This window comes from Lygodium microphyllum, chromosome 6, assembly GCF_053477565.2.
Source record: "Lygodium microphyllum isolate KBCC chromosome 6, Lygodium_microphyllum_v1.1.10, whole genome shotgun sequence".
Lineage (NCBI taxonomy): Eukaryota > Viridiplantae > Streptophyta > Polypodiopsida > Schizaeales > Lygodiaceae > Lygodium > Lygodium microphyllum.
In genome coordinates this window covers 65730880-65756129 of record NC_141140.1, presented here as the reverse complement: position 1 = coordinate 65756129, position 25250 = coordinate 65730880, and the positions used below count along the sequence as shown (strand labels likewise).

The window sequence follows — 25250 nt, the reverse complement described above, 5'->3', positions numbered from 1 at the left end:
TACGAATCAACAATATATAATGCTCCAACCGCATTGAGTGATAATCTCCATTGCAAATTCCTTGGTCTTTTTGGCATGCAGTCAAACTACTCATTCTTGCCTCTCCCCATGTACACAAAATCAAGATATGGCATTCTAAACAATATACACCATGCATATGCAAACACACACATGTCCCTTAGCTTGCATACATTGGTTCCATACTTGCTTACCTACATAGTGCATTACAAAAAGCAACACATCCAAACACATGATACTCACCCACTATGAGCAGAATATCCACCTTTTAATAGCAACCGCATTTCACCGAAGTCCAATTCCATCTCATCATAAATCTGCCTCCAAGCCGAAAATGTAAACAAATGAGAACCCATCCAATCATGCCAATGCCTACTTCGTATACTTACATTGAGCACATAGAAACAAATTCAAGACATACACATCGAACTTACACACTATCTAATGCAACTAGTGCCATTGTAAACTTCACATCAACTTTATATGAACCATTGTATGATGGCTAATGTAGCCTACAAAATTGATCACTCTTAGATTAGACCTTAAAATAAAACTAGCCATTCAAAAAACCAAAACACAAACTCCACCATTGGGTGAGGAAAGAGCTCACCTTATGAGACAAGACATTGTCCTCACAATCTAACTAGTTTTTATTAGGGTTTACACATGCTTGCAAAAATGGTGTTAATTAGGGTACCTAGTCATCATGCATTGTTAGAAACCCTAATTTAGATATGTAGAAAAAGTTCAAACGTTATCCATTCTATTCCTTTCATTTGAGCATACATTTCTTGTTCGAGTTGTTGACACTTTATGTTCTATTGCTACACCACATGGGTTTTCGTTTTGATGTCGTGTGGTTGGATGTGCGGTGGACTAGATTGATGAGATGCATCACCAAGTGCAATGTTTTGTATGCCTTGGGCCTTGCAAACAATCTCCCTAGCAATTTTATTCACATGTGATACGATACTCATCTTCCAAAGTGTACCCTTATCAAGATAAGGTGTGTGGGCGTACGTCAACAAATGGTTGGTTAATTGTCTTGACTTGGGTTATCAAGCTTGACTTCTATTGAAATGTTTGTGAAAAATCATTGAACGTTAGACCATAGAAAACAAACACCCCATCAGGTCACCTACCCATGTGGCAAGTCATCTCCATCTTGGAGCCCCTTGATATTGAAGATACAAGCTTTTCTACATGTTTTTTAAATGCTTTTTTGAGGGACATCCGTGGCATAACCGTAGGATTGCCAAGTGGACTGTTGAAATGAAGAGACTGTCAAGATTGCCAATGTGATGACTCTGATCATGAAGATCGGCGCTACTATTGTCGAGACCAAGAGGATTGATGTAAAGTTCAATACGATCATGCAAATTGAGAGGATCGTCACAAAGACAAACAAGATTGTAATGCAAACAATGGCATGGATCGTGACCAATCTCCTTTCAACCCAACGTCCCTTTGAGTTTCTATTTCCCCTTCTATCCTTCATGAGACCTCATCGTGCTCTCACGGCACCCTCTATACAGGTGCTCGGGTCAGCTCTCAAGCCCAATCGTTCCTCTTCATGAGCTGCCACAACTCCATGCTTATGCATCTCAAACATATCATCTTTGTAGTTCGCCTCTAGACCATGTTAACTTCATTTCATTAGGTTCAAACTTTTACACATTGGATACTATTGTCGATTCCCTACTATCAAGGATCACATTAACAAGATGGAGATATGAGATGAGTTTGCATCCTTACGAAGAAGGTTTCTTCAAAGAATGTGGTTGTGACCCTTCTATTACATATTTTGTCATGAACCACAATGTATTCTATGCCAGTCTCCTCACTTTTATGGTTCAAGATACCATCACATGGGAAGAGCTTATGCCTATGGTTTTAGTACAAAATGCTAGACATTAAGAAGTAGGATAAACTAGAGCAAAGATAGTCCATCATGCATTTGCAACTAGCACATCTTCATGGAGTGGTCAAACACAAAAGAAGAGCAAGAAACAAAATAGCACCGAGCCGTTGCTTGCACTCTTGAAGGCCCTCCTGCAACAGGACCTTCCATGTCTGTCTGCTTGGCATGAGCCCATGAACCACCAACTTGGCCAAGAGGGCCAAACTCTAGTACCCTTGGTCGATGATTCCCACTCCCCCCTAGAGTGATGCTCGATAATAGTCACCTAGGCCACCTTGGCACGGGAGTCCCTAGTCCCATCCAAGCAAGCCCAAAGAAGATTCTACACAAGACGACAAAGCTACACCACACAAGGTGAAGGGAAACACTATCAAGAAGCAATGTACCAAGCTATTGCTAAGAGGACCTAGTTGACCACTAGGGCCCTGCCTGATAAGGAGAGGCCAGTCGTGCCCTAGTAGGTTAGCTTCCTTCTGATGGAGTCAAGTATGAAGAGAAACTGTTGGGTTGGGGTAACGTCGAGGCCCACTAGGAAACCAAGGTCAGAGACAATCTCTCCCTTGCTCACCCATTTAAAACCCAAGTGGATGCCCCACTAAGTGCTAGACTCATAATCTGTCACAAACCCAATTGACTTTTGCTAATTGATCCTTGACCCCACTCTTATGCAAAAAACCTCCTGTGCCAATCTCACCCTCTCTAACATCACCTCATCGTCCTCCACATAGAGGGCGGAGTCATCTGCATACTTAAGAGTCCACCAACTTTGTCCCCTCTCTCACTAGAAGCCTAAGGCCATGCAGCCCACTCACCCTCAAGCAGGAAAGTAGGGCATCACCTTTGCAAAGAGTGGGAACTTGGAAGAGGTAGGGGACTAGGGGGCAGCCTTGCGAACCAACCTCTCCAAGTGGAACTCCTCCCCCTTCTTGCCTCCTATAAGTACTTTGTTGATGGCTGACCTGTGTAGGGCAGAAAGCCCTCTGATCCACTCTTGGAAAAGCCAAACATGCCATGGTAACTTCCAAGAAGTCACACTCAACCCAATCATAGGCCTTCTTGAAGTCCAATAGAAGCATTGTGATCCTCTCGCTTCTATGCTGCGCCCACTGAGTGGCCTCAAAAAGGTAAAAATGTTGTCCACGATGCTCCTAGCCTAGACAAAGCATGTCTATGTATCATGGATGATGTATGGGAGAATGGGGAGATGCTTGCTGCCAATCATCTTGGCTAAGGCCTTATATGCCACAAACAACAAGGTGATTGACCACCATTGGGACAGCTCTAAGCAGTCTCCCCCTTTGGAAAGGAGACAGACTAGTCCTGCTCACAAGCTACCAAGTATCCGGCCTGATCAGAAAATTTTATGAAAAGCTTGGAGCAAGGGGTCCTTCACCCAAATTTTCTTAAGGATTTTTGAAATGGGAGGTATAAAATGGGTTTCATAGGTTTCATACGAGTTTCATAAAATATTAGAAACGAGTTTCATTTGAGATATAAAAAGTATGCAAGTTTTATATACATATATTGTATGAGTAATGTGACATAGATAACACAGATTGACATTATTCACCATACTATACAATGCCAATGAACATTCAACACATCATCAACATTTGCATGCATCATGGTCCACTATCCATGCCCAGCATCAACTTTAGCTGTAGAAAGAGCCATCAATAATGCAATCATCATGGATAACAACTCAAAACCAAACTCCAACAATCACCAATATTCAAGTCAATGTGTTAAGTAAATCCATGACAGACAATGATTATTACAAAGGTCCCAAGACATTTAGGGTGTGGCCTTTGTGAAAGTTTAAAATAGGTGTTTCACATGTTTATGAAATGCCTAGGTATGAAACGAGTTTCCTAACCTTATGAAACGGGTTTCTTGGCAACTATCCCTTCACCATCTCCCAAAAAGTGGTGAAGAAGGTTATAGACAGCCCATCCTCTCCAGGGCATTCTGCCCATTGTGTGTGTGGAATGCCTCAACTAATTCCTTCTCCCTAAATGGCTGGAGGAGTGGCTGTCCCATCACATTGGTCACAAGGGGGGGACACACTCCCACACTTGCTGACTACATTAGAGCACCCTGTTTGATGTTACCACCTACTGACAAAAGTTGTATGTAGATAACCGTAGCAATCTCCATCACCTTCACCGGAACCTTGGTCTTTGCGCATCGTGCCCCCCTTTCATGCCTAGAACACTGCTAAGGTGTGGAATGAGAACTCTAAGCACCTATCCTCTGGGCTCGCAAGGGCTGCCCACGCTCTAAACTCCTGCGTGTGCAAGGTGGGATCTCCAAGTGCCCCTTAGAGCAATCTTTGGATGGCAACAAGGTCTCTCCTCCTAGCTCTATTGTCGAGCCTAGAGAGCTGCCTATAGCAAATCCTGCTCAACCCCCTAGAGCTTCTACCACCTCCTCTGTGATTTAGTCACCCCTTGCCCAATCCCTAGTCCAAAGCTATTAAATGTACCTTCTCACCTCCTACCCATAGGTTGAATCTAGGATGTAGCAAGAGTGAATGTCCAATGAACAAGCAAACGCCTCCAATGTGTGTACCACCAAACTGTGATCTGAGAGGGTTGTCCAAGCCAGCTGTACAACCTCCTCCTTTGGAGTACCCCCACTCCCCAGCATAAAACCTGTCCAACCCTCCAAAAGATTGCCACCCACCTACTTGTAACCCCAAGAAAACTCCAATGAACCGTCTTGCCTATGGAAGGTAGGGTTCGTCCAAGCATCTCGCATGCCCATTGCAAATAGCAGGAGTGAATGTCCAATGAACAAGCAAACGCCTCCAATGTGTGTACCACCAAACTGTGATCTGAGAGGTTTGTCCAAGCCAGCTGCACAACCTTCTCCTTTGGAGTACCGCCACTCCCCAACATAAAACCTGCCCAACCCTCCAAAAGGTTGCCACCCACCTACTTGTAACCCCAAGAAAACTCCAATGAACCGTCTCACCTATGGAAGGTAGGGTTCCTCCAAGCGTCTCCCATGCCCATTGCAAGTAGGAAGACCTCCTATGCCTCCTCCTCCTCCTCCTCCTCCACCATGCCCAAGAACTCTCTACCATGGCCCTACTACTCCTCTAGGGTCTCTAGGTTGTTGAATTCACCTCCAACAATCCAAGAGTCGACCAAGAGGAGCCTTATTGCAACCTCCATCCAAAATTGATTCGTGTGCAAACCTCCATGGGAGCATCGATATTGAGGATGTGAGGGGGTGATAGGATCGAGGTGCAGCTGAGAGTGCAGTAGACAGTGTGAGAGTGAGAGAGACAGAGTGAAGCACGACACCCAATCCAATAGACTGAAACAGTGTAACATGAAAGTACAAAGTACAACCCTTAAACCTTAGGGTTGTAGGGGGTGTTCACACCCGACACACGGTAAGTGCCCATAAGTGTGTAACATAAGCACATAAGCACATACGAAAATAAGACTATAAGTCTGGGGGAAAAAACCTCTCCTACCGAGAGTAAAAAGTGCCGCTGTGTCCTACTGATCACCGACACTCCCATATGAGCGTAGGCGTAAGTGAGGCGTGAGTCAAATACCCAACAAACCCCCCTAGAGTGAAGAGTGATCAAGAGTACAAGGATCATCCGCCACCAAAGAATATCAAATTTAAAGCATCGCGAAATGCTTCAAATTTGTCACGAGGAAGAGCTTTGGTGAAGATGTCTGCCACATTACTGGTGGTAGGACAATAGACAAGGCTGATATCACCTGCATGTAGCCTCTCTCTGACAAAGTGATAATGGATCTCAATGTGTTTCGTGCGGGCATGAAACACTGGGTTCCGTGCCACTGCAATGGCACTCTGACTGTCAATGAACAAAGGAGTAGGCTCCGTAACAGATACATCCAGATCAGCTACTAGCAAGCGTCTAAGCCATACGCATTCAACTATGGTAGTGAAACCTGCCTTGTATTCAGCTTCACATGACGATGTGGCAACAGTGGATTGTTTCTTGCTAAGCCAAGAAATGCAAGAAGAGCCAAGAAAGAAACAATTGCCACTAGTGGAGTGACGTGTATCATAATCACCAGCCCAATCAGAATCAGTGTAAGCATGTAACTGCATTGGTCTCCCCTTGGCATAAAGCAACCCAAGAGATCGAGTACCCTGCAAGTAACGAAAAACACGCTTGACAGCTTGCCAATGTGACATACGTGGCTGATGCATATACCTGCTCAAAGCTGAAACTGCAAACTGTATGTCCGGCCTAGTGTTGCATAGGTAGATAAGACATCCAACTGCAGGAGCATATGTATGTATATCAAACAAATCACTATCATCATGTAATGACAGTTTCAGTCCAGGTTCCATGGGGGTACAAACTGGCTTGCAATCTTGTAAGCCAAACTTCTCAAGAAGCTGCCCAATATACCTTGACTGTGATAGCCCAATACCTCGAGCATCATGTATGAACTGGATGCCCAAGTAGTAATGCAAAACTCCCAAGTCAGACATGTCAAAAGTTTGCTGCAAATTTTGTTTGAATACTGAAATCTCATCGGCATGTATTCCAGTGAGCAAAAGGTCATCAACATAAAGACATATAATCAGCATAGATCCCCCTTCTTTACATACGTAAAGGGTAGACTCAGATGAGCTGTTTAGAAACCCCTGACCAAGCAAGAAAGCATCTATTTTTGCATACCAAGCTCTAGGAGCTTGTTTCAAACCATATAGTGCCTTTTTGAGCTTGCATACCAAATGTTCTGAGCCTTCAACTGCAAAACCAATGGGCTGCTGTACGTAAACTTCCTCCTGAAGTTCCCCATGTAAAAATGCAGTCTTGATATCCAGCTGATGCACTGTCCAACCATAATGTGCAGCCAAAGCAATCATAGACCTGATGGTCGTCATACGAGAAGTAGGAGCAAATGTCTCCTCATAGTCAATGCCCTTTTTCTGTGCGTAGCCTTTAGCTACAAGCCGTGCCTTGTATTTATCAATGGATCCATCTGCTTTCCTTTTCAGTTTGTAGACCCATTTCGTTCCAATGGCTTTCTTCCCAGATGGCAAAGACACCAAATCCCAAGTTTGATTCTTAGTGATAGAATCTAATTCAGCTTGCATTGCTGCCATCCAATGCACACTGTGTTGTGCATCCTCAAAACATTCAGGCTCTTCATTATCAAAAGTACTTGCTGCCATAACAAACTCCATGGTATGTGCTGAATCATGCAAACGAGTTTGCCTTCTAGTACAACCAGCCATGGGTGCATCCAAAGGACTATCTTGCATAGCCTGCAAATACCATCTAGGTAACTGTCTAGCTTCCTGACTGTGTGCAAGCTCTTGCTGAATTTCAGTTTCAGCATTATGCTGAATATTCCGATCAGCCAATGGCTGAATTTCTGCACTTTCCATAGGAGCAGCTGGCTGAACATTAGGTTCATTTTCTAAAGCTCCAGCTGAATCACCAAAAGTAATGGGCAGCAGCCCTTCAAAAACATCACGGGCAGCCTGATGTGTCCAAACCAGCCAAGGATAATTCTGATTTTTCATCAAAAACAACATCCCTGCTGACAAAAACCTTCTTTGTAACCGGATCATAGAGTCTGTAGCCTTTGCTCTCATTGCTATATCCCATAAAAATGCACTTAACAGCCTTGTTGTCCAACTTTTTTCTAAGTACCTGTGGAATATGGGCATAGGCAAGGCACCCAAAGGTACGGAAGTGGCCAACAGAAGGTTTACGACTGTTCCAAGCCTCAAAAGGTGTGATGGTCTTCAAGGCTTTGGTAGGGCATTTGTTCAAAATATGGCAAGCACACATGACTGCTTCCATCCAAAAACTACGAGGCAAGCACTTTGCCTTCAGCATACATCTGGCCATCTCCATGAGTGACCGATTCTTCCTCTCTGCTACCCCATTCTACTGTGGAGTATAGGCAGTAGTGTACTGATGGACTATGCCTTTCTACTTCAAAAAGAAATTCAGCATAGAGGACATGTATTCCCCCCCTCGGTCCGAACAGAGAGTCTTAATTTTGCATCCATATTGATTTTCAACAAGTGCACTGAAAGCCAAAAATGCATCATACACTTCTGACTTCCTTTTCAAACAGTAGACCCAGCAAAAACATGTAAAGTCATCAATGAATGTCACAAAATAGTAACAACCGCCCAATGACATTGTTTGCATAGGCCCACAAACATCTGCATGCACCAACTGCAATCTGGTTGTTGCTCTGAAAGCAACATCACGGGGAAATAAGAAACAATGCATTTTCCCCAAAATGCTTCCCTCGCATAAGTGCTTAGGAGGTCTCTCCAACAGAGGTAAGCCATCCAGCATCTGAGTATGCTGCAAAAGCATCAAGCTGCCAAAGTTTACATGTCCCAAACGAGCATGCCATAACTCCGTCTATATCATAGCAAGAGTAAGAGTGGATGTCAAGTATGCCAACTGATCTACTGAAAGAGTATCCAACTCATATAAACCATGACACAAAGATCCTGTCAAGACCAAAGTCATGCATTCTTTATCTCTAACCATGCAACGGTCATCATCAAATGTGACCTGCAAACCACAACGTGCCAAAGAAAAAATAGAAAGCAAATTCTTCTTGATTCCAGACACAAACAAAGCATCCTGCAGGCGGAGAATAGAGCCATCAATGGCTGTGAGCTGAATCTCCCCAATACCACGAACAGGGTATGATGCATTATTGGCACACTGTACAGATTTCCCAACCGGAGGTGCACTAACTGAAGCAAACAGATCTCTGCGAGATGTAATATGTCTAGAAGCACCACTATCAAAGAACTAAGTGTCAGCATCCTCTGTAGAGCTAAGTGCTCTATCGGCCCAAGAGATGTCATAACTGCAAGTGTAAAAACAATAGTCCCTGTCTACAACAAAGGACGCGGACTCACTAGCAGTGGTAGGAGTAGTGGAAACATACATTCCTGACTCCTCCTTCTCTTTGGCAATGCGCTTCCCGCACTCAGTGATATAGTGGCCTGGCTTCTTACAATAATGACATTTTCTCTTTTTAGCCTGCGTCCCCCCTTGTGTCTGATTCTATGATGTGCCAAAAGTACCAGAACTCTGTGGAGCATTTTTCACCTTGCTGTTTTTGCCTTTTTGTCTTGCCACAAAAGCCTGCTCAGAGACTAGCATCCACACCACTATTTTTCCTTGTTTGCTCCTCCTCTAGAAGCAAACTAACCAGCTGAATAAAAGTGAGTGGGTGCTCGGCAATCCTCATGGTAAGGTTCAATGCAATATGAAAAGACAAGTACGAAGGAGGTAAGGGATTCAAGGTAATGGATATCAACTGTGCATCCGAAAAGTACGCATCTACATTCATGAGCTGCTCCCGCAAGTCCTGAATCTTATTCAAGTGATCCTGCATAAAATCACCCTCATTCATCTTCAAAGTCTCTAACTATTTCTTCAAGAAAGAGATTCGAGTCTCATTCTTTCCTGCAAACATATGCTCCAAAGTCAGCCATGCATCTCGTGAAGAAGATGCTGAACGAATGTGAGGGATGATGGACCGCTGAACTGCCAAAGCAATCAACGACAATGCCTGTGCCTCACGTGTATCCCAAGCTTTTTGAGCTGCAGTTCTTGGAGGAAGTGGCTGAGGTGGAGCGGGCTGAGGTCCCCGTTGTCCACGTCCCCCTTGAGAAGGAGGAGAAGGAGGAGTAACGGGAGCTACAACTCCCGGTCGAGTTTCCTCTCCACTGACATAATCCCATAAATTTTTAGCCACTAATACATTCTTCATCATGAATGACCATAGCGAATAATTGTTTCCGTCCAATCTGTCTTCTTTGCATACATACGTAAATACATCACCTCCCTGATTTGCCATGATGGAAAATTTCCAAAGACAAATGAGCAATGTCAAAGCAGTAAGGACTGGAAATCTGCAAATTTCCAGAAATTACAGCAACACACTTCTGCAATTAATGTGCAAGGGTGTACTCTGTCAAAAAACTGTCTTTAATGCACGCTTCCCAAGGTGCAAACAGTGCTCAGCAACACTGTAATGTCAAAATCCCCAAAATTTCTTGCCTCAAATGTGTTCAAACAGTCTTTCTGTGACTGTAACTGCAGTTCACATGCAAATGTCCTCAAAAAACATAAAAGCCCCAAAATGTCTGATAAATTTGGCCAGAAATTTGCATTCAATGTGTCCCAGACACGTTTCTGAATGCTGTGCCTGCTGTGTAGGAATCCTCTCTTCCAGAAATTTATCTGGAATGAAATGATTTTTTTTTTAAATTAAAATACCTGACGTACTGACAGGCTGTCGTTGACCACTCAGCGTGGTGCTGACGGGTGACACACGGCGCAGCAGTAGACGTGGCAGGTATAGGCGGCACCTCCAGCAGGCAGGTGGCAGCGTCTCCTTTATGAGACAAGGATGCTGGCGGTTTGACAGGCGGTGGCGAGCTGCGCGCTGGCGGGTACAGGCAGCACTGAGGGCATCTGCAGGTGGCACGTAGGGCTGAGACAGCGACGTGTGCAGATGGTCCACTAGGCAGAGGAGGCGGCTGGAGCTGGCGACCTGGGGCTGAACTGGCATGGGCTACAGAAGGACACGCTGGTGCACAGGCAGTTGGGGGCGGACCTGCAGGCGGTGCAGGTGGCTGCACTAATGTGGAGATTGCAGATCTGAATGGCCAGCAATTGGGGCAGCAGCTGACAAAGCTGGAGCTGACCAAGAGCTCAGCGAATTTGGGTGCTGCTGGTACAGGAGTGAACAAGGCGAGAGGCTGAGCTGAACCTGAGCTGAATCCCTGCTCTGATACCAAATGTGAGGGGGTGATAGAATCGAGGTGCAGCTGAGAGTGCAGTAGACAGTGTGAGAGTGAGAGAGACAGAGTGAAGCACAACACCCAATCCAATAGAATGAAAGAGTGTAACATGAAAGTACAAAGTACGACCCTTAAACCTTAGGGTTGTAGGGGGTGTTCACACCCGACATACGGTAAGTGCCCATAAGTGTGTAACATAAGCACATAAGCACATACGAAAATAAGACTATAAGTCTGGGGGAAAAAACCTCTCCTACCAAGAGTAAAAAGTGCCCCAGTGTCCTACTGATCACCGACACTCCCATATGAGCGTAGGCGTAAGTGAGGCGTGAGTCAAATACCCAACAGAGGATCCCCAAACATGAGTCCCCCACATCAAGCTTGACCCGTAGTACCCCTCCTACCACAATCATCCCATAGTCTCACACACAAGACCAATAAACTTGGGCCAATAAGAGTGCAAATTCCTCCACTCTTGTTGTGGGCACTAGTGGAGTATTCCCAATAGATGTGTGGTGTCCCTGGGAGTACAACCCCACGCTCCTAAAGAAGTAAGATATTTATCCATCTCTCTTGCCAGACAATCAATTTCCTAGGTAGGGCAAAGCTTACACTTCTAAAGAAGTAAGATATTTATTTGTCCAACGAGAGTTGCCTATAGCTCTTGCCAGACAATCAATTTCCTAGGACCACACACCCCACTATAGTAGAGGTGGTTCATGTTCTAAGGTGCAAGACATAGACTCATGGAAAGGGCTTTCCAAATAGGCTCCTTTTGGTGTAGACAAAGCTGAGAAGGAAGAGGAACTGTGGGACTTGCGCATTCAATTTGTTGTAGGCCTAGAGGGTGAATACCATTCACCCATAGTAGACCTATGACGTACGAGGGGAGTAATAGACACTCCTAGTTGTACAACCAAGGCATCCACAAGCCATGCTAAGAGACGAGACTCTATCATCTGATAGGTTTGTTCTCGAAAGATGATGCTAAGGTGTGGGACTTCAGCCCAACACTACCACTTGATGTCCATCTAGCATCCTAGCCACTGTTGTGCTAGAAGTGCTAGTCCTGCCTTTCCCAACCACTACGAGACATGGTCTACTACTTGGTCCCTCATGACCTCATCCACTACAACTATCGATTAGGCTCTTCAGCGAGAAGATTGAAGGAAGAGCATGTAGTTCGGCCCATCTAGTATATAACTAGGTGGGCTTTGTCACCCCCTCGATTACAGACCACAAAGATCCCCACCTCTATGGGAAGTGAGAAATTTGCCTATCTTGCCACTCATTTATGACCACGGGCCACAACAGAAAAACTCCTGTCATAAGCTGTGTGTGGAGGGGGAAAGTGTGAGCAATGGACACTGCCATAAAACTACTCGCAATGTGCAAGGGGGAGGTAGGAAGTGGATGAGGTAAGCTAGCACGGGTGTGAGGGTTGTCGCCCCTTGTGGGGAAAGGTCACAACTAGGGGTGGTGATACCAATGAGGGACCAAACAAAGAGACTGTAAAGGGTTTTTTTTTTTTTTTTTTTTTTTTTTTGTGGCGGAGAGGGTTGTTTTGGGGAGCAATGTGGTTAGCTAGAATGGCAAGGCAAGGAGAACCCTTTTGGCAAGACCTAACTCCCGATCACCAACCTTCTACTTTGGTGAGGCTGGGGCTGAAGTGTCAACATGGCCCATCCTATCTCCTCCCCATTTGACACTACTAGTTCTTCGTCAATCCCTCGCCATAATCACTTGTAGAGTCACCCTCACACCAAAGCAAGTACACTCCATGGCCTAGTGTCCAAAGCCATGATATCGCAGGCATTAACTAGGCTGACCTATCACAATGACTTGCAGTCTAAAGGTGTGCCTATCACTATAGGATGCCGAAGAGGTGCTCGAAATCCTCTACCAATTGTCACTACTCAACAGTGATACAATTAGTTCTCTCACGCACAATTATGCCTTTCCTATCAGTTTTGGGCATTTTTTCAACAATCATCAAGTATAGTCACCTTTTACCTAGTAGGTCACATAGGTTTCAAGCAGGCGGTAGTGCCACATGGCAATACGGATGTAGATCGCTGATGTAGTCGCCGAGTTGCATGCACTCAAGAGCATTTTGCTGAGGTTAGCTGGCCACCCTAATTATTTTATTGCATTATCTTCAACTACTTATAGCTGCACCCTACTTGCCCATCACACGTGTTTTAGGTGGTGGAGAGAGAGATTGGCTCAAGGAGATACTTCGGCAATCCCTTTGTATATCTGCCTTCTTCATTTCAGCTTTCAATGACTGCAAATTTCTGTGTTCTTGTTAAGAGGTTTGAGCTCCACAACAAATTCCCTAGCAATCTAGTCACCCTTCTTTTTCCCATAGCCTGAGAATGCCAATCCAAAGGATAACCAAATCTCTAACACCCCCTCTCAAATTTTGGACACAGCATAAAGCTCAAGGATCTAGAGTGCTCTCATAGAACAACCTAAGGAAGCACCTTCATAAACAAATCGACCAAATTATCCTATGTCCTACAATATACCACATCAATAGTCTCATCCAACATCTTCTATCGAATAAAATGGTTATTGTATCTCAATGTGTTTCGACCTAACATGGAATACAGGGTTCTATGCCAAAGCCATACAACTCTCATTCTTGCAATGAAGTGACATAGGATCGACTGCTATCTGCAAGCAACCAAGCTCTCCTAATAACCTCCGAAGCCACACACTCACATGTGGTAGAAGATGTCGCTCTATACTGCACCTCGATAGAAGAAAGGGCAATTGTGGGCTGTGTGGGCTGCTTCTTGCTACTTTATGTGATAACATCTACACCCAAAGTAAAGCAACATCCTGTCATTGACCTCCATTGGTAAACATCTCTGACCCAATCTAAATCTGTCCAACCTCTCAGAACCAAAGCAGAATCTCTAGTAGCTACTGGATAATAAATACTAAGATTAGGGGTCTCCCTCAAGAACCGCAAAATCCACATAGCACCCTACCAATGAACCACCTTGGGTTCAATCATGAACCCAACTTACAAACCTACATGAAAGCACAAATCAATCTAAGTGTCAAGGAGCCATATCAACGACCCAATCAACTGTCTGTAGCAAAAAGCATCTACTGCCGATGAATCTACATGCGTAGAGCCTGTTTGAGGCTATAAAGAATCTTCTTCAACTTGTACACCTATCTATCAAATGAGGAAAAGCCACAAGGCTTCTCAACGTAGATCTCCTCCTTCAAATCACCATTAAGGAAGACAGACTTCACCTCAAGCTAATAAACCAACCATCTCCTATGGCATGCTAAGGCAAGAATGGCCCTAATTGTAACCACCTAAGCTATAGGTACAAAAGTGTCATGGAAATCTGCCCTTGGCCATTGTGCAAAGCCCTTGGCAATAAGCTATGCCTTGTGCTTATCTAGAGTGCCATCACTATGGTACTTGGTCTTAAAGACCCACTTGACTCCAATCACCTTTCTATGGATGGGTTGAGACAGAAGATCCCAAGTACCATTCTACCCAATAGCATCCAACTTCTGCTCTATAGTTTTCTTCTAATGTTGTGACTGTAAAGCCACCTTCACGAACGTGAGGTCCCTATCTGGCATGGCACAAGACATTAAACAATAGTTAGTACAAACAAACTCGATGGAATGTGCATAATTCCTCCAAGAGCACCGCAGGTCATCTTGTGGCTTCCACTCCTCAGCGACTTCCTCAATCCCTAAATTACAAAGTATGTCACGTGCCCAACAAGGAGGACGCCCATACTCCCTTCGCCACTCTGCCTCTATCGTAGTCTCAAGAATATCCACCAAAGCCGACTCAATGGGTAAATCTGCTGGTGAAGCAATCTCCTCCATCGAGGACGGAGTTAGCAACCATTGCTCCGGAGTCCTTTGTAGTAAATCTTCTCCTTCTTGGTGTCCTTATCCTTGTCGGGGCAATCTTTATTCCAATGATCTCTCTTGCCACACAAGTGGCAAGTAGACTCCTTGGCTTTGTCCTATTTGGACTTCTCATTCTTCTTCTTTTTCTTCTTGTTCTTTCCCTTCTATTGGGAAGATTGACTAGTCGAAGCTTCCAATAGGGGAGTGTTTGGACCTTTGAGTTGTTTCTCTTGGTCCAAGACCATTGGAACCAACTTCTCCCCCTTAAGGATCTCGGTCCGCCTGAAAGCAATCAAGGTAGAATAGAATGCATTGAATCAAGGTGGTAATTGAGAAAGAAGAGTTATCACCATGGACGCTGAGGTTATCGCCTTCCTTGCTTCGTGGACTTGCATTTGCGATTGCTGAAGCTTATTGACATGCTCTCGCATAGACTTGTTAGTACTCAAAGTCCTCATCTGAACATCCAAAGACACCTGTATCATCACGATCATTTGATTGTACATTTGATCTAACTCTAACCATATCTCCCGAGCCACGGTCAAGTGCTCGATGTGAGCAATGACAGTTGGACTGCAAGAGAGAAAGAGGAAAGAATGGATGCGAGCATTCAATTTATCCCAAAGTGTGTATATCTTTATCAACTTGACTTTCTTATCTCCAAAAAAGCTTAGAGACATCATGGGCTATAGGATGATCTATAGCCTCGGTCATGAGCTCCACCAAATTATAGAACCCCTATTAGAATTTCGCCAATTCTATGGACAGTGCCCAATGTTTTAGTTAGCCAGTTTGTAGTGTGAACACGGTTACATTAATAAGTTGTCACCACTTCTAGAGTTAGTTCTAGAGTTAAATTAGCTCTAGTTGAGTAAGGGATAGGTCTAACTTACTTAAGACATTGTACTCCCATTCTATCATTCCAACACTTGCATATTTTGAGTGTGGAAATGCTGCCCACTCTTGCTCATTGTCCTATGTTCACACACACACTCTCTCTCCATTTCCAACATGTGGTATCGGAGCTAGACACGTAGGCTTTGACTCTCCATCGCTGAGTTAGTGCCACCCACACGAAATCCACTCAATCAACAAAAGAAGCTGTTGTTTCAAAGGAGCTGTTGCTGTTGTTTTCATCTTGCATGCAATCCCGTACACAATCTTATATGCAACTCTGGACACATACCCTGTCTCAAACTTGTTCGTAATATTCTTAGCCCTACTTGCCATTTTCTTAGTCGTGGTCGCCATTTTCTCAGCCCTACCCACCATTTTCTACAAATCCGAGAAAAAGTGACAAAATCCTAATTTGGGGGTTTTTGAAAATTTTTACAATTTCTCATCCGTCTTGCTTGTATCATACCTATTTTTGAAATTTGGGGATTTTCGGTCGACTTTTCCAATCTTTTAGAATTTCTCAAAATTCATTCGAGAAAAGTTTGGGCTTTTGCTCGATTGAAATTCGTGTGCGTGAATTTCCACTAAAATTGCCAACATTGCACAATTTCTTTAACATTAGCATGCAAAATTTGGGGCCTTTCAGTTTTTTGACTCTAGCACGCATCAAAGGCAGATTCGAGCTGCTAGTTACTTTTGGCACGCATCCCAAGGCAACATTTCTGCAGAAATTTGAACTGTATGGTATAAATTTCTTCAATTTCTTTGAAATTTTGTGAAGAACATTAGGGCTTTTGCATTTGTTTGATAGTTCGGTACTTGTTTCTTAATTCCATGGGCATTTTTGATACACTAAGGAATACACACCATACTTCAACACTAAAGTAATTGGCTGCAGATTTTTGTCCATTCCTAATAGCATGGCATGTCAAGGCAATAACAATCAGAGCAACATTCTTGGTGTTCTCACTCAAGAGGGCAAACTTGATGGCACGAACTACCCGCTGTGGAGTTTTATGGTCTGCAACCTTCTTGTTGTGAAGGACTTGTGAGACTACGTTGCAAGTGATTTGCAACGACCAGGAGGTATTGCACCACCACCACCTTAGCGTAATGCTCGTAGGCAAGTTTCTAGTAGTGGTGGTGCTGCCCCTCGTATGGAAGATCATAGAAAATTGGACTCGAAAGATGCACATGCACTTTCTTTGATTGCCTTGTCAGTGAAAATGAAAATTATTCGCACATTCGGTCTTGTAAGACCTCAAAATCAGCATGGGACATACTTAAGTGTATATTTGCAGCTTGGAATAAGGCTAGGATATTCTATCTCCGCAGAGATTGGCAAATGAGAACATGGATGAGAGTGATAGCATGACAAATCATTTGCGTAAGTAGCTGCTCAATGTTGATGAGGTCATTCAGAATGTTGAATTAGTGAACATCATATTGAACTTCTTCCAAATTCGTATCTTGGTTTCCACACCTCTTTGATGTTATCTTTGAGAGGGGGCACCAACCCCTTACATCACTTCCTTTGTATTCAGCCCTTGTTGAGAAGCATATTACATGTGTGAACAACAACAGTTATGATGTATGTGGCATTGGGATGGTCACTATTACTATTGCAGATGGTTCTGATTTCATGCTTCTAGATGTCTTATTTGTGCCTAGCATTGCAAAGAAATTATCTATCATTGCTTTTAATAAACGTGGCTTTCAAGTCATCTTTGAGGATAACAAATGCATTGTTAGAGATAGAGAGATTGATTGTGCACTCAGATTGTCCGGCACCCTATATAAGGGTCTATTCTTGTTGGATACTACTCTTTTTCTCCGCTATATGGAAGGTGGAGCTATGGCATGCCCGTTGTGGACATATGTGTTTTGGGGGTTTAATGACCCTTCAAAGGTGTCATATAGTAGATGCATTGCCTCTAGTGGAGACTCCACCTCCTCATGCATGCGAGGGATGTATTTTGGGCAAGATACTCCTGTTTGCCTTCAAACAGGATAGTGCAATGCATGTTGTCCCAAAAATGCAGCTTATTCACTCTGACGTTTGTGGCTCCATAAGGACATGTGCAATTGGGGATCATCTTTACTTTGTTACATTTATTGATGATTACTCACGGTATACATGGGTGTATGGATTGAAGGCCAAATTTGATGTATTCATAGATTTTAAACATCTTGTAACAAAGCTTAAGGCTGAAACTGGCTTAAAAGTGCAAACACTTCTCATGGATAGAGGAGGGAAGTACATGTCTTGTCCTTTTGAGACATATTTGCTTGATCATGGCACTACACATCAAGCCACTGTTAGAATGACGCCTCAGCAAAATGGTGTTCTTGAAAGGAAGAATCAAACTCTTACGGAGATGACTCCTTGCATGTTGAAAAGGAAGGGAGTACCACATAAATTTTGGTTAGAAGGCCTTCAATATACAAATCATGTGTTGAATCATGCATCCACTAAGGCACTCAAGACAATCACACCATTTGAAGCTTAAAATTGCAAGAAACCCAAAGTTGACTACTTTCAGGTGTTTGGATGCATAGCCTATGTACATGTTTTGAAAGAGCTTCATGAAAAGCTTGATGACAAGGCTGTAAAATGCATCTTTATTGGCTACAATTCGAGGAGCAAGAGCTATCGCTTGTATGACCTACACACAAAGAAAGTTTTTATCAGTAAGGATATCATATCTACTGACAATGCTACATTTTCACACAATCAATTTGAAATGCCAATCACCTATGACATTGGTGTTGTCTTTGAGTGTCTTTTACCACTTTCTTTGGAGTCTGTGCCTACTATAAATAGCAAAACATACTTAATACAGCAAGCTATTGCTACACCGTATGCCCCCGAACAACAAGGTATCAATGATGGTTTGCCACATGCAATGGAAGAAGTAGTATAGTATGAAAGGGCTATTGTCAATGCAGCCCACACAGTCCAGCGATGGCTATTACAAACTCTCCAAGAGAGTAAAATGGATGCTTCTTTACCTCAACGCACTAGAAGGGCTGCTAGATATACAACACATAATGCAAGGGGGGGGGGGGGGGGGGGGGGGGGGGGGGGGGGGCACATGCTGATTTTACGAAAGTAGATGATTGTGATGAGCATGTATTCATGAGCTCACTATTAGATGATGATGAGCCTACTTCCTTAGATGAAGCTCAGTCACATATACATTGGATGCAAGCCATGCAAGAGGAGTTAGACTCTGTTGCCACTAACTCTACATAAGATCTTGTGGATCTACCACCTCGCAAGAAGACCATTGGCACTAAGTGGGTTTTCAAACTCAAATACAAGGCATGGTTAGTAGCAAAAGGCTATGTGCAAAAGAAAGGCATAGACTATGAGGAAACTTTTGCTCCTATATCTTGTATGAGTACGGTGAGGTGTATGATTGCGATGGTTGCACACTATGGTTGGAAAGTACATCATTTGGATATTAAAACAACATTCTTGAATGGAGATTTGCATGAGGATGTTCATGTGTCTCAACCTCCAAAATTTTATAAAGGAAAAAAGCACATGGTATGCAAGTTTTATAAAGCTCTTTATGGTCTTAAACAAGCTCCTCGTGCATAGTATTCAAAAATTGATACATATGTAGCCAAGAAAGGATTAAAAAATAGTCCAATTTCTATCGCTCTATACATTAAGAATGAAAGGGGGGACTTGCTGATTATCAACAACTCTAGTTGAATTGGGATAGTTTTATCTTACTTAAGACCGATTGTACTTCCACTCTATCATACCAGCACTTGCATCTTTTGAGTGCGGAATTGCTGCCCACATTGAGCTTCTATCAGCACTTCTACACTCCTCTGATACCATGTCAAAGTGCAGTGAATACAAAAGCATATAGACAAGACTGAAAGACAATGAACACGAACAAAGAGGGAGAGAGAAAAGAAATAGAAGAACGTAGAAATCTGCAATCAATGATGCTGAAATCAAGAAGAAAAATATACAAATGTGCTATCAAAGTAACTCTTCAAGCCAATCTCTCTCTCCACCACCTGAAACACAAGTGTTATGGGCAGGCACGCTGCCAACCATAAATAGCTGGAAATAATGCAATAAAATAATCAAGGCAACCAGCAAAATTGGCCAACCTACAGCAAAATGTTGGTGACTACAACCCAACTCACTAACCACATTAGCAATCTCCATCCGTACTACCACATAGCACTACCAGCTACCTGAAACATGTCCGACTTGCAACTGCATCTGATGACTCCTCAAAATGCCCAAACCTGACAAGAAATGCGTAGATCTACCCGAGAGAACTGAGTGTACCAACTCTAGCCCAAGAATGTCAATCCAAGGAATGACTAAATCTCTAACAAATGATGAGGAGCTGTCCAAGAATTTTTAATGGCTACAAATAAATGTTTTGTATGTGAACAAGTGGCGCACATGGCAAGAGACTATCCCAATAGGCAACAAGTAAAATATAAGAAAGATTAGAATTTCCATGAGGTATTTGGTGAAATTTCAAAATTATTCACCAATGGATGCCAAATGGAAGAGGGTGACTTGGCGGACCCCTCTTAGTTGTTTACCTAGAAGGTTTCAATTGGAGCCAACTTAAGATTGTGCTCAATCAAGCTCAACACAGCTTAGAAGGTACAAAGCATTGCCTGATGCTCAAGGGAAAGGTAGCACTTCCACTCCTCTAGCGACGGACAGCTCTAGCATATAGTGGATCTTGAGTGTATTTAGCATGCATCTAGGATACCATTTGTGCTATTAGTATGTTTGCCAAGAGATCACTATTCAATGTACTAGTCACTATAGTTGCTATGCAGATAGGTATGGGGAGCTCTAAATTTGTACATTTGCATCAGACTATGATCATTAGAGATAGCTTTCTTCCTTTCTCCATAAATCTCCATTGCAAATTCAAAAAATAGGTGAAACCAGCCTTCCTCCTCGGATAGGGTGATAAATAACCTGATTAAGCACTATTTACAGCAATTAACAAATTCACAAAACTGAAATGCACACTTTACCATATAAACTTGGACACTGGACACCCTGTAGGCCCCAAAACTAGCGCCCCTTTCACTATTTATTTAACTTAATCGAAAAAAAATTTACGTACAATGGGATTCTCCCAATCCCTTTTAGTATTCCAACTCCCCTTGCTGTCCAAAATGACCAGCAAATCTTCAATCTGATTTGCCCCTTAATTCGGGCAATCAATTGGCCTTCACCTCCTTTGATGGAAATGAAAAATGCCCCAACTTCATTGATTTGCCGGTCCCTCCACCTGAATTTGACTAAAAACAGCTTCAGCCCTGTTGAACCCAAGTCTTGAAGCTTCCAATTTCTAGTATACTTGCTGACGCTGCTGCTAAACCCTAATTTCTGCTACAGATTAGGGTTTATAGTAGAGAAATCTGAAATTTATTAGGCTCTGGTGATCTCAATGTTATAATATTTGGAGCAAGGCTATAGAAAGACTGGGACATGAGAGAGAATACTCAAGAGAGAGAAAAATCAGACTTTCCTCACGAAGAATTGAAAATCTAACATTTATTGTTGCTGCACTGTCTCAACAGCTTGTGGATGCAAAGAACTTAAGAAAATCAATCATTTACTACTGTTGCCCTATCTCAACAGCCTGTAGATGTTGCCATGTGCTGTTGATTGGTCTTCTCCTATCCCTAGTTGCCTGAGAAGGTCCTCCAATGGCTGCAAATCAGACCAGCAGCATCTCCTCCCCCTCTCTTGCAGGCTCAATATCCTAAAATGCCTCTCTCGAGCCTCTAAAGACGTTTTTCAGTCTTGCATGGGCATTTTTTACAAGTGACAACCTTCCCAAATGGTTTTTCCAGCATTATCCGTAATTAAATATTAATCTTTAATCTTTAAATACTGAAAATTAATCTAATAATTATTTTGGTATGCACGCGAGCTCAACACCATCACGACGCTCGGTGCTACCCCCCGCTCCGACTATTCGCGCCTGCCCCTCCCCGCTAGATCAGGCTCTTCGCCTCTGCCTGCTCGCGCCCGCTCCCCAGTAGGGATCACACCCCTCCCCCTCGCCAATTCGCGCCCCCTAGATAGCGGCCGTTTTATTCTTCCGCCAGTTCACTCCCCTCGCTTGGACATCTGTCCCTCGCCTCTGGCAATCAACACCCAGGCATGACTACCCCCCCGCCCCGACATCTTGCTGCCCCCCCCAGTCTGCCCAGGTGAGATCTCCCCTCTCCCCACCCAGACAATTCGTTGCCCCCCCCCCCCCCCCCGCGGCACGCTTCCCCCGTCCGCGGTGGATCAAAAATAGCAATGTTTCCTCCCCCACTCTCACCATTGATCCCCCCCCCCCCCCACCCTCCAGTTGCTCCCTCCATCTGTAGCAACTCCCCCCCTCAGGTAGCACTGCGACGTGATTGGTAGTTCTCTCAGAAGGGACGCGCAATGGAAACCTCTGGTCAGACGCCGGCGCACTCTGCGAGTGCCCCCCAGTCAAACACCTTGCGCGTAGTCCTCTTTGAGGAGCAGCTCTTAGCCGTCCGAGCTAAGGAGCTGGAGCTAATGGAAACAACGATTTATGGTCAAGTAGTAGGACATTCCCCAACCAGGGCCTAGCTTCGGGACTAGCTTTACTCCACGCTATGCATCGATACAGCGCAGATCGTGGAGATGGTCCTATTGGGCCAAGGGATCTTCATGGTCCGACATATCTCAGCGGACACAGCTCGCGAGTTACTCGCCAGTGCACCATATGTGTACACGAAAGAGATCATATACATGGTCCCTTAATACAGTGGCTTTACTGTGGAGGCGTTTGCACTCCACAACAGGTTTCTTCGGCACCCGATCACCCTTCTTTTCCTCGGCCTGGCAATTGAGTATCGCCAGTTGGTGGAAGACTTTGGATGGCTCTTCGGCACTGTTCTTTCCGCGTCCTTCGCGGATGCAGTGATATCAGTAGAAGTCCCAAAGGTACGAGTGGCAATGAAAGAGATCAAGAATATCCCATAGTTCCTAGAGATTGAGGCAGGCGAGCATTCCTTTAGGCAGTAGGTCATTGTGACTGGGCAACCAGGGCAATGTCTGCACTGCCACGATTTTGGGCATCATGTAGCAGTTTGTACGTATTTCGGTGCCAAGGCGATCCCACCCACAAGCCCACAGGTGGACGCCGACGGATTTACCTGAGTCTAGAGACAACAGAGAGGGAGACGGCAGGGGAAGCGCAGCCAACTCATCAGACCCAGCCTTGTCAGCAGGGTGCAAGCGGGTGAGCGACACCCCCTCACAAAGCACTCTACAGCCCCCCTGTTCGTCCCACCCGACAGGACCGCAGCCCCCCACATGCTCCACCCACGCCACAAACCGCCCCGCTTGAGTCCCCACAGTCCCTTCACCCACCCACCCCCCCACATGCCATGCCCCCCCCCCCCCACTGACCTTGGCCCACACACCCCCCCTCTCTAGGGCCACCACCCCCTCCCCCACACCCGCCATGCATCTCCGTCCATCCCACTATCCCTCGATCCTCTTCTCCCCCACCACCCCCCCTACCGAGCATCCCCCCCTGATCCACACCCGGTTTAGGTGAAATCCCCCAAACCCACCCCCCCTCCTCCCACAAGAGGTGATAAGCCACACACCTACCTCCTCCGCGCACCAACAATCTTCCCTCTCCCACACAACCACCAGCTCATCCGCCCTTGCCACCCACCATACCTTCCCATGACATGCACAGTTGTTGCCACAGGAGTTCTTCCACAGTGGCCCATGGTCCTACCTGAGAGTTGCAGAGCGCGGAGAGTTCCCATTACCTCTAGAGGTGGGGATCTTCGTGGTTCGTAAGTCAAGGAGGGGCAAGGTCCATCTACTAGCACCACCGGATGGACCAAACTACGCCTTTTTTCTTCAGGCCTCTCACTCAAGGGAATGGACGACCACACAGATTAAGGAGGAGTTAAAGAGTTAGGTGGTGGATCACATCTTTTAGTGGATGAGAGATGAAGGATTAGCACTGTTTGCACAACAGTGGCCTCATTGCATGATGGACATTAACTGGTGGGCTAGTGCCGAGATCCCACACTTGAGCATTATCTTTAGGGCCCCCCCATAGTGGAGAGCTCCGAGGGAAGTGATCGAGTGGCCCCCGGCACAGGCAACCCATTTCTACCAGTGTACAGAGTCGCGATTCTCAACATGACTGATAGATGCATAGATAGTACCACCTGGAACATCTATCACCCCTATGGTCCCGACCGAGGGCCACCATGGGGGACTGGAGTTCACCGTCCAAACCGGCAGCAAAGAGCACTTGCATGCCTCACAGTCTCTCCTCTTTTATCAGCAGCATCCACACCGAACACATGCATGTTCGGTCAGTCACAGGTTTCCCCATGAGCTTACACCTTGCATCTTGGAATGTGAATAGTCTCCACTACAATGGGGCACGTGGTTCCAAGAGGTTGATTGATCGGCAGGAGATGCAACAGCCTGCCCTTGCTAGATGGTGTCGGAGAGGTTTTTGTCGAAAGGTCGAATCCACCCGAGATCAGAAGTAGAAGGAAGTAGAGATAGAAGGTGGAAGAGAAGATAGGGAATACCCAAGTGGTAAACACTACAAAGACAAATCACAATGAATTGAATCAATATGTATTGAAAGAACCTGGAATCTTCGCACTACTCAGAAGCAATCTCCAGGCATTAGATCTCCTAAAGCTTCTTTGTAAAATAAAACGTGCATAAAAATTACAGCTCCTTCTCTACTGCTCGGAACCCAAACCTGATGGCTCCATTGGCTCTGAAAGGGGGATAAAGCCCCAAAACACCTGATCACAGATCTCCCAGATCACTCCTTTTTCTTTCGGTTCAATCGGTAGTTTTCAGCCAGTTTATAGCGATCGCGACGCGCGCGATTTCGTCAATCTGTCTCTCTTGTGAAAATCCCATGATTGGCTGAAAAAGCAACTAGCTTTTTGCATGCCATCCTAATCTAGAAGATACAAAACATCTCAAGTGTCTTCTCTTTGTTGTCCAAGCTTCTGTTAATGCTGTAGCAACAGTTTGCATTGCTAAATTCACTCTTGCAACATCATTTTCAGCCATCCCATCTTCATTCTCATAACGTGCTCGAGATAACATGTCTGCCACTGGGTTATCTCTTCTTGCAATATGCTGAAATTCAGGGTTCAAAGATTTGATGTATGCAATCCACCGGAGCATAGCAATGTCTGTAGTAGCACAACTAGTAATCATACCCAATACCGGCAAAAAATCGGTCTCAATGACTACATGAGCACCCATAAAATACTCATTATCACATTTAAGGGCTGTCACAATTTCCCATAATTCTCTCTTAACCTGTGGATATCTTTTCTATCGTTCAGTCAATACTTTAGCACCAAAGTAAATTGCATATCTTTGCCCTTCCTCATCATCTTGCCTAATTGCTCATCCAATCCCGATTGGGCTTGTATCAACAGTAATAATGATAGGTTTTCCATGTGAATAGTCAGCCTTTCTCAATGTAGGAGCACATTTTAAGAGTTGCTTCAATTTCTTCATTGCTTTTTGATTCTTCCTTTCCCAATGAAATTTCTAACATTTCCTTAGAAGTTGATATAGAGCATTGGCTACATGTGCAAAGTGAGGAATCCATATCAAATAGAATACACATGCTCCCAAGAATCTACGCACCTCTAATAC

At 44.5% G+C, this 25250-nt stretch overlaps 1 protein-coding gene across 1 annotated transcript in view; it reads right to left on the bottom strand.

Moving 5' to 3' along the window:
* The window catches only part of LOC148034639 (peptidyl-tRNA hydrolase, mitochondrial-like), a 116986-nt gene that overhangs the window by 38145 nt on the left and 53591 nt on the right, over positions 1 to 25250 (bottom strand). The window contains exon 6 of the mRNA XM_087679564.1: positions 262 to 335. Within this exon, the coding sequence (XP_087535690.1) occupies positions 262 to 335 (74 nt within the window). The remainder of the gene's footprint in view (positions 1 to 261; positions 336 to 25250) is intronic.